We start from the raw sequence: 10522 nt of genomic DNA on the forward strand, positions 1-10522 counted from the left end.
TATTTCTTTTTACAAAATTTCACTGCTTTCATTGTCAGTTCCTACGAGTTTATCAATATCTCAATGTGTGGCATTAATGTTGAAATTTTAAAAAAGCTCTAAATGTTGTTAACTAGCACTGTTTAAACTTTTCTTAAGTCTGCTTTTAGAAAGTCATTTTTGATAGTTACATCAATAAATTTCTTCCACATCTCTTTAGCATAGTTAGCTGATCTAGCAGAGTTGCAGGTCTGCCATAATGAAGGCAAACTAATTCTCTACACTACTCAAAACCTTATTTTAGTTAGTAGTTTCTAGTTTTCATTGTCTAGCTCATAGAATGATAAAACATTAAAAAATAAAAAAGAAGAATTTGTATCTGTTTCATTACTTGACAAACAACCATGCAATAACTCCCAAATTTCATGGTTATTTTGAGCTTGTTAAATCAGGAGGAAAGAAAATAAATTTATAACCGTTAGTGGCTTTTAACATACTTGTATAAGGTGTAGTTTAGGTAAATAAAGATTCCTTGACTACTCACTGCAATTCAAGTATGTTGTGTTTACAATGCTACTTATGCAGCAAGTTAGTATGAATGTTTTGAACAAAAACTTTTTCAAACTATAAATAAGCCACAAACTTTTATGCATTATTTTATTTTTAACTTGTAGCATTATTAACACAACATGACTTGTGCAAGCAAAAAGTGTAGCATGATGGCTTTTAAAACTCTATTATGAAGGTTGCAAGATCAAAGATTAGTGGTGGTCTCATGTGCAAACAAGTAGGGTTGCCAAAAAACCTTAAATAAAAGAAAAACCTGAAAATTGAAAAAAAAAACAATCTTGAAAAACCTTGAATTTCGAACAAAAATAACTAAAAAAACCTGAATTTCTCATCAATTTTAATATTTAAAATGATAAAATTTTGACTAGGTACAAAAATCTGTTGTATACAACAATTCAATTTATTTTAAAACAAATTTAAAGTAGCATTATAGTATCTTTCCAATATTTTATTTACAACTTAAGATAGTTTTTACTTAAAAATTAATTATATACAAAAAGTGTACAAAAATACTAGTACTAAGACCTTAAAGAAATCTTATAATCCATTGTCAACTCTGAAAAATTTAATCATTATTCCTTAAGATATTTAGTGAATTAGCATTAGTAAACTCAGAAGCTAGTATTTTTTCCAAGTCCAAAGCTAATTTTTTTGGTGAAACTTATTTGTAGGCAACATTTATTTTAATTAATAGTACTAATCGATATATTATCACTAATTTTAATTGAATTTTGTATAAAACAAGCAAAAATAAATTACTATTTAAGATTAATTATTAAATGAGGGCCTAATTTATGGTGGCAATTTTACCTGAAAATCTAGAATTCGAAAAAAAATCTCCAAGTAACTACAAAATTCTTTTTTTTTATTCCAAATCCACTATCCTTAAACCAAACCCAAATCACTATTGTGTTATACTTGATAAAGTTGTAATTTTTTAAAGCCACTATAGTTTGGTAGCAAATAAAACACTAAATTTGCAATAACATTAAAGTTTATTTGAATTAATATAATAATTCAGTTTTACTTTTTTAAAAAGTTTTTGATTCCACTTATTTTATAGATTTAGAACTTACTTTGTGCAGATGCATAACTGTTTATAATGTGTATTTGTATTAATCTGTATTAAAACTATAAATGTACCATTTTCAGTTCATTTCTTTTCTCAATTTAGTAAAACTGTTAAATTTATTAACTTAAATCATAATGGGTGTAGAGGGTAAAACATTATTTTTTACGAAGTTTACCATTGATTCTTATACAAAAGCTTAAGGTATAAACTATAAGTTAATTTTTAAACAATATAAAAGTTTTTATTAAACTTTGAAACATTAAGTTTTTTATGAAAAATTCTGATACAAAAGTTTTCGATCTAATGGACCCTATTTTTCATTGCCAGTTTTCTGATATTTATAACTTGACTATAAAATATCTTCTTCCTTTGTTTTTCAGCTAGAAACCTGAAATATTTAGAAAACATTCACTGCATATTTTAAAGAACTTTTAATGATTGAATTTCAAAAGTATTAGAAATGAAAATTATTACACAACAACAAAAAATAGTGTTTTATTAAGTAAAAAAATATTTTTTGAAAAACATTGTGTATTTAAAGAAATAAAATATTAATAGTAGAAATACTGTAAACATTTGAACAAAATTGATTAAAAAATCAAATATAAAATAGATTTATAATGAAAAAGTATATTTTTCAGGTTTGATCTCTGTAAAGTACCTATTGAGCTTATTGACTTTGATCACTTATATCTCAAAAATTACTTTGAGTATTAATACACTGTTAAAATTTCTTATATTTAGGATAAAACATTACAAAGTAAAATAAAATTGTAAAAGTCAAATTAGACTTATGCACTTAAATTTGCTTGTGATTAAATAATGATATTTCAAAAACTGAATTATCTTTATATTTTAATTATTTGTAGCTATCTACAAATTTTAAGAAAACAAAGATTAGTTTATGTAAACAGCAAAGAATAACACTTTTAAATATAGTAAAAACCAAATGGTTTTTAACATCACAATTAAAATTTTTCAAATGACAATCTTGATATTTTCAAATAGTATGATAAGTTTTTATTCAATGATAGTCATAAAGTCTGAATACAGGTCGAACTATTTTTAATTGTTTTAATTTTGCAATGGAAAGAATGGACACTCAGGATCAAAGTAAGTTTTTTGCTTTTAATAAAGCTATTATTTTAATCCTAACGTAAGTTAGAACTAATGTGCTGTAAAAAGTACAATATTTTTGTTGCCTTATTATATTTAAATGAAAGATATGAAAAATAGTTTTCTTTGTTTTTAGTTGTAGTAACTTGAAATTATTTAAATTGAAAAGTAAATTTTGAACTAATTTAATTAGTATAAAAGGAATTCACTTTGTTTTGTTAGAAAATAATCTTGTTTACTTAAAACTAATATTTACTGCGTTTAGCACCAGTTTTAATATTAATTGGTTAAAAGCTGTGAGCTTCTCTTTGATTGAAGCTAAAATATTTAAAAAATTTTTAAATCTTTTTAACAGTGAATTTATTTTTAATTAAAAAGCATCTCTTTAAAAATATTTCCTCTATGCGTCTACCCTTTGCACCTTTTCTCTCTAAAATGATATTTTTTGGTATTTTTAATTAAAACTAAAAAAAAATCAGCTGATGCAAATTTAGTAAAGTATGGTTATTATGTACTTACTCAGTTGCTATACCTCTAGTTTAATTAAAAAAATTGTATGTTAGACCTTTTTGAACAAATATAAACATTATATAGGTCTGTTAAATTATTTTCAACAACAAATGAAAAATATTCCTTCAAAACAGGTATTTAATATGGTAAATTAAAACAACAAAAATTTTACACCTTTTAATTATCAGTTTGTATTATTTTACAAAGTCACCTCTTATAAGTTGTGTTTTTTACAAGTTTTCTTTTAAATTTAGAGATGCAGTAGTTAAAAAGTAATATTTTGTTAAAAGTGTTTATAAAGTACATAAAGTGCTGCTAATTTAACTATAATAAACCACAACAGCAGTTTATTTATTCTCCAGTTTACTAATTACCCATTAACAAAATTTTAACTTTATCTTGCAAGTTAACCTTCCATAAGTTTATTTCATTTTAAGTTTATTAATAGTTCAAAATATACTTTTCAATTTAAATAATCAGAATGCCTATAAGTTAAAACACTATTTGTAGCATAAAGTTGCAATAACAATTTTATTGATCATTTTTTTTATGAAAAAACCTAGTAACATTATTAGTGACTTAACATTTAGCTGGTGATTGATGGTCATAGATGGTCATTGAAATACTTTGCTACTAGCAACAATATTTTTACACCTAATTCTCAGTTATACTACTTATACCAGTAAGCTAACCTTCGATACATATCTTGAAAAACAATACAAACAATAGTTGTAAACCTTACAAAAATATTTTCATTACCAGTAACTAAGATCTTTTTAAAGGATAACTCAGGATAACTTAGGGTATTTTGAATTTATGTTAAGCTCAGGGTAACTCAGGATAGTTTTTATTTTCTAATAAAAAAATCAAGATAGTTTTTTAACAGTTAAAAATGTTAAACCTTAGTTGATTTAGTTACAATATTTTGTTCTTTTATAACCAGTTTTGTTGAAGAATATGATTTTTTTAATTTTGAAAAATAAAAATAAAAAAATTGTTAAAACTCAGGATGACTAAAAACTGTTTGAGCTTGTTCATGACAGTTTTTGGTAACTCAGGACAATTTTTTTGACTCAAAGAGTGGCAGTTCTGTGAAATACTAAAGTACAAAAACTCTACTTTACACTTTTTCACTCTAAACATTTGTTTTTTTTTCACAGACACACCCCAGCAAACACCTAAAATGAGACGCCAGTACTCTGACCCTGACTTCCTCGTGATTAAACTCAAATACGAGAACTATGACGCGTTTGAAGAGCTGGTCATCAGCCACATAACCCGGCACCTTGACCTGCCAGGGACCATGCTGGAGACCATTAGAGGGCAGTACGACCCGAGGGTTGACAAGGTTAATAATGAGAAGAACGCGATGCAGAAGATAATGAGCAAGCTGACTTCAAAGAAGAAAGAGGATAAAGAGGAGATTGATATCAGCGAAGATGTGTTGAAACAGGTTTATTATTCTCCACTTATTCTAATATAGTTGTTTTTTTTTGATTATATACTTTTTGTTACTGTATTTGTAAATTGTCTTGAAATCCTTTTAAAATTAGCCATTTTAATAAACCTATCAATTCTAAGTTAACATAAATTAGAAACTATTGGAAAACTAAAATATTTTACACATTCAAAGGGTTTGATATTTAATAACAATTTTGGTATACGTTATTTATTTTTTTATTTTGAAGATTAATATTTACATAGACTATTGTTCAGTGAATTAAGTTAAATAAAAATTTCATTTTTTTTCAAATAAAAAATATTTTGATTTTAAATCAAAGGTTGTTTTTGACAGAAAAGTTTAACTTTTTTTACAATATTAATTTTAATCCCACATTCTAAGTAGTTTAAAATTTTATTGACTATACTAAAAAAAAAATCGAATTTTTATATAAAAATTTAAATAATTAATTGCGAAAAAGGCTTTACATAGATCAATTTTTTGAAAAAATTACTAGAAAAAATAGTTAAATGATTTACCAACCTTATTTTTATCATATTAGTACTTTTTTTTATTTAAAAATTTTAATTTATCTAACATATCCATTTATATTTTAAAATAGGTTATCGTTAATCCTACAATGTTTTTTGTTAAATATCATCAAACTAAAGCCATAAAGGGTCAACCATAGTTTTAACAAGTTATCTTATTTTAAGAGTTTTATTACAGCTTATCAAAATCTAATAAGTAAAAAATAAGTGTTATTTTCTTAAATTTGTATATTGTAAACTAGTTTATTTTTCTAACAAAATTACAACATGTGATTTATTTTAAATTTTTAAAGATAGTTTCCTTAAACTTTAGTTCCCTAGTTAAAAAAAAATGTTTTGCTTAATTTCAAGTTTTTAAGAAGACTGACTGTTATTTTTTTTTTGATACTTCAGTAATTGAATAACGAATATTAACAAAAATCAAAGAATAATAATTATAGAAGTTAATTAATTTTTTTATCAACTCTTAAAAAGTGACTTCTAGTTTTTAGTTTAAACTTTAACATGAAAGCCATTTATTCGTTTGTAAAAAAAAACCTTGGCCACCTAAATGGCCGTGAATCATTTTTAAACAGTGTTTTTTTTTTGTGACAAAATATTTTAAAGCCATAGGTTTAGGTGGACTATCTCAGACCAGATCCTAATTTTACTACATTTTTCAGTTTCAGGGCTGACTGTTTATAAAGGTAACTATTTTAAGTCTTCAGACCACAAACTCTTATTTTCTTAAACAAAACTGTTTAATTTTATTAAATATAATATTACGAAGCTCATGAACTAAAACAAAAATGTAAGTAATAAACTTAAAAAAAAAATATTAAGTAAAACATAATGTTATTAAAATGAAACTTGAATATGAAAGAATGAAAAGAATTAAGTTATATATGTCTAACCGTACAAACTGAGACTGTTAAGGTTGAAAAATGTTGCATTCTTTTTTCAAAATACCAAATGTTCAACTGCTTTAACAAGTAAGACTTCCTCTGAGCTCCACTTAAGTTTAATGTAATAAGCTTGCATCAGTTATAAAAGTCACTTAATCTAATTTGCTTATTTGAAACACGTAATTTCTTCTTTGTAGCTCGTCATTCAAAAAAATAGATAAACTTACAAAAGATGAAATTTCATTGCAAGTAAAAAAGCATGAAAGTTTTTATTTAATGTAATCAAAGTTTGATACTTAAATTTTAAGTAATTAAGTAACTTTTAGTTTTGATTTTATATTTTTCCATATTACTACAACTGAAGTCAAGTTAAATAAAAAGTATTAATATATATTTTTACTTACTTTTTTAACCTTAAAATCCTAAACTTTTAAGAAAACATACCTTATATACTTTAAAGAAATTAATGTTGGACTTACGAAAATATTAATAAATAAAAAATTTTGTTTGAAAAAATAGTGATTTTTTGATGAAGCTCTTCCTTTTTAAAATTAAAAGTATTCCTGCATTAAAAAAAAAATTATTAGTAATAGACTTACTGTGAAAATTTAAAGAATGTTGATTCAAAAATTAAGAAGAAGAAGTTATCTAAGTAAATAGTCTTTTTTCGCAATTTTTGTTTGCTTCTTCTATATGAAACCTCTTGAGCCGACAAACTTTGATCGCTCATATCTCGAAAATTATTTTGAATTTGGTAACAATTAAATGTATTTTAAAACTTAGATAAACCTCTACAAATTAAGATACACTTGTGAAAACTAACGTGAACCCACTGTGGCCCTAACACCAACATTACTTTCAATTTTTTTATTCAATTACTAAAGGTAAAATGTTAAATTAGGTAATATTACTATATTACTACGAGATTAAAAAAACTAAATTTTAAATTAGTTTTGATATGAACTTTTATCAAAGTGTGTTTTAAAGAAATATTGTTACGAACTGAATAATTTCATTATTACAATAGTAGTTAATAAACTTAATTTTATGATATTTCGTTGAGATTAATTTATGATAGGCACACCAAACTTCAAGTATACTTTTTAGAATTATATAATTTGTTTATTTTAATTAATTAAATTTTAGTTATAAAAAAAAGAAGTACTTAATGTACTTCAAGTAAACGCAACCAAGCATAATTTTGTGTATGAATTTTTACATGAATTAATATTCTAAAAAGTTGTTACTCATGCGGTTAATTAGTTTTGAATTAGGAATTAGGGTTTTATCCCTTATTTAAAACTAAGTATTTTCGGCTAATAAAATAAAGGATTAAAAGGTTATAGAAAACTTGAGTACAATGTATTAAGGGTTTTTGACCAATTTCGACTATGTATACAATCAAGGGGTTTTTGCAAGATTATCACCCGTGAAAGTTTTACAAATAACCAATAAGTATGTTATTCTACACAAAAAAGTTTTAAAAAAAGATCAAATTCATAGTAAGTATATTTTTTCTTTGTAAAAGCTAAATATAGTTTGTTTATGTTATTTGATAAAATAAATAGTTTTATTTTTCAAAAAGTTGTACATGTTCGAAACTTACAACTATAATTTTAACACTTATAAATTGTATATAGCCAAAATGAAATAAAATAGACAAGTTTTCTGGTTAGTGTAAACGATTCTGGTTTACTTAAGTTAATATGCTATTTTTATTATTTTTACTTCATACTAAGTTTATTTAATAGCGTTTCAATATCATGTAATTTGTAAAGTCTTTTGTTTTTCAATTCTTTTGTGGCACAAAATACTTTTTGCCACTTGGTCATTCATATTTTCAAAAAAAGCCCAAAAATATTTTAATTTTTTATATGATTATTATTTTATTTGTAAAACTTCTTGATGGATATCATACAATAAAAGGTTATGCCAGTAAAGCAATGAGGCCAAAATCTTATTAAACAAAATGTGCGAAAAGCTATTTAAGATGAAAACATTGAAAATAGTTCATGACAAGTAGTTTGAATAACACATAAATGAAATAACTTCCCACAGATCGGCCAACTGACGGTGTACTTGGAAGACCACCTTGACACCGAAGGCATCTTCAGGCAGCCGGGAAGTTCCAACCGACAGAACCAACTAACAACAGCACTCGGCACGAATGCCCACATAGACTTCAGCAAGTCGCAGTTCAAACCGGTCGACGCCGCCTCAGTACTGAAGAACTACTTGAAGCTGCTGAAGGAACCATTGCTGATCCCCACCAAGTACTTCGAGGCTCACTTGCAGGTGGCAGAGTTCAACAGAGCGGAACGGAAGGACAAAGTGACGGAGTGCTTGCAGCTTTTACTACTACTTCTTCCAACTCAGTACAGGCAACTACTGCAAGCCATATTCGACTTGCTGTACAAAACGGCAAAACAACAAAATAAGAACAAAATGTCAGCTGCAAATTTGTCTACAATGTTCGCCCCGCACATAATATGGCCTCGTAGCATGAAGGCGGAAAACCTGAAAGAGAAAGTCACAATCCTGAACATGTACGTGGCATTCATGATCAGACACTCCCAGAAAATATTCAAAGCTCCTGCTTACATAAGAAAATCAGCAGGTCAGTAAAGTGCAGTGTTATTAACAATATTTAATTATGTTTTATTTGATTAGTTTATTGAAGGCGGATTGTGAACCTGAAAACGTTTTAAAGTTATATATGCAATGAAATTTGTAGATTTTTCAAAGCAATCGTTGATTTTTTTAAACTGTTTGAGAACTGAAGTTGTTATACTTTTAATTTCAGGTCAGTTCTTCCCATTACCGGAAAACTGCCTTTCTCCCCAAGTGACGTCCACCCGTTTGGTGGCGCCATCGTCGGCGATGAAACTAAAGGGAGCGTACAAGCTCGAAAAGGAGAAAGCGACCAACGACGCCATGAGCACACTTTTAACAGAAGCGTGGAAGGACCCGAGCAGTCCGGTGAACAAAAAGGTTTGTAACATGTCTTCATTGACATATTTTCATTAAATAAAATTATATACTTTCATTATATAAAATTCATTATATAAAACTATATGCTTTCATTATATAAAATTTTATAAAAATCAAATAAAGTTGAATTTTCTAAATGATTACTTTGATGTTTATCAATGTTAATACAATGATCAAGTGAGTATTTTAAGTAAATTTTTGTAGATAGTTTTGCTATTTTTATTGCTATGTGTTGAGAATTTTAATGTTGAACTTTAATGCTGAATTCTCTTAATACCCTGAATAGGTGCTGAAGATATTCAACAAGCACGAGCAGACCATACTGAACAACACTCCCACCAAAGAGGTGAAGAAAAAACTGTTTGTGGACGAAAAGGACATCAGGAAGAAGAAAAATAAGTTGGAAAACTTGTCTGGTGCTAAAAAAGACTCCAAATCTGCGGAAAACTTGTCTGATAAGTCTTCAGAAGCAGCAGGTAATTTGAAGGAATCGAGGAAGCGGAGCCAGAGCACGCAAGTTTTGAGCAAATTAAAAGTTGCCAAGATTGATAAAACTAAAGATGAAAATTTTATAAATGTATCAGTTACTTCGGCTCCGGTGAAAGGGAGCAGCTCGAGCCTCGAATCTTGATTACAGTAAGTTGAATGATTGGAACATATTTTAGAATTTTTAGAGTATCTAGTTCAGTATGAAACGACTTTTCTTATTGATATTTGTTTTCACTTTTAAAACAAATTAGATTTGGATTATTGTTATCAAAAAATATACTAATAAATGTTATATAAAGAGCTTGTTTTTTATATGAAGTTTAATGTTACTAATGCTTTAATTTAAAAGCTATCTTTTTAATGTTTGTATGTATAATGGTTATAACACATACACAAATTAATTATTAAAGAAACAATTAGAGGTCTAAAAGGACAAAAAATATAGTTTTAAGATTAATTCTACTTTATTTATATAAATGATTTTGCTTCAACCATTTAAGAAAAATAATTTAATTAATAATAGACAAGTTTTGATTGATAATTTAATTTTTTTTTCAGCATAAGAAAGGGCCACATGACTATTTGTGCAAAGCTCTCCGTCCTCAAGGTTTAGAAAGGATTGCAAAAAACTCGAACACTTGTGAAATTTGTACATAAATTGCAATTTTTAATCCAGTTCTGTTTGTGCTACAAACCTCGTTTTGTTGTCTTTTAAATTAAAATGTTGCATAATATCAGTTTCATAACATAAGTCTTTTATAAAGCGTGAGTTTTCATTTTTACTTCGACATAAATTTAAACACGATATAACTTGCCCAATAATTCTGTTTGACTTTTTTTTGTGATAAGCTCTCAAATAAAGAAATTGTTTTTACGGAGTTTGTCTTTCGATTATAAGTTTATTTCTATCTGTTAGTAA

At 26.4% G+C, this 10522-nt stretch overlaps 1 protein-coding gene across 1 annotated transcript; it reads left to right on the forward strand.

The window, feature by feature from the left end:
- The first annotated feature begins 2680 nt into the window (after window positions 1-2680).
- Window positions 2681-9745, forward strand: LOC145839065 (rho GTPase-activating protein 19-like). Its single transcript, XM_082946675.1, has 5 exons — window positions 2681-2734; window positions 4408-4700; window positions 8182-8740; window positions 8927-9114; window positions 9401-9745. The coding sequence occupies exons 1-5, from the start codon at window positions 2707-2709 to the stop codon at window positions 9743-9745; spliced, it is 1413 nt and encodes a 470-aa protein (XP_082802801.1). The 5' UTR covers window positions 2681-2706.
- The last annotated feature ends 777 nt before the right edge of the window (window positions 9746-10522 follow it).

The sequence above is a fragment of the Thalia democratica genome, chromosome 6 (genome assembly GCF_965202585.1).
Source record: "Thalia democratica chromosome 6, ktThaDemo2.hap1.1, whole genome shotgun sequence".
In the NCBI taxonomy this organism is placed as follows: domain Eukaryota; kingdom Metazoa; phylum Chordata; class Thaliacea; order Salpida; family Salpidae; genus Thalia; species Thalia democratica.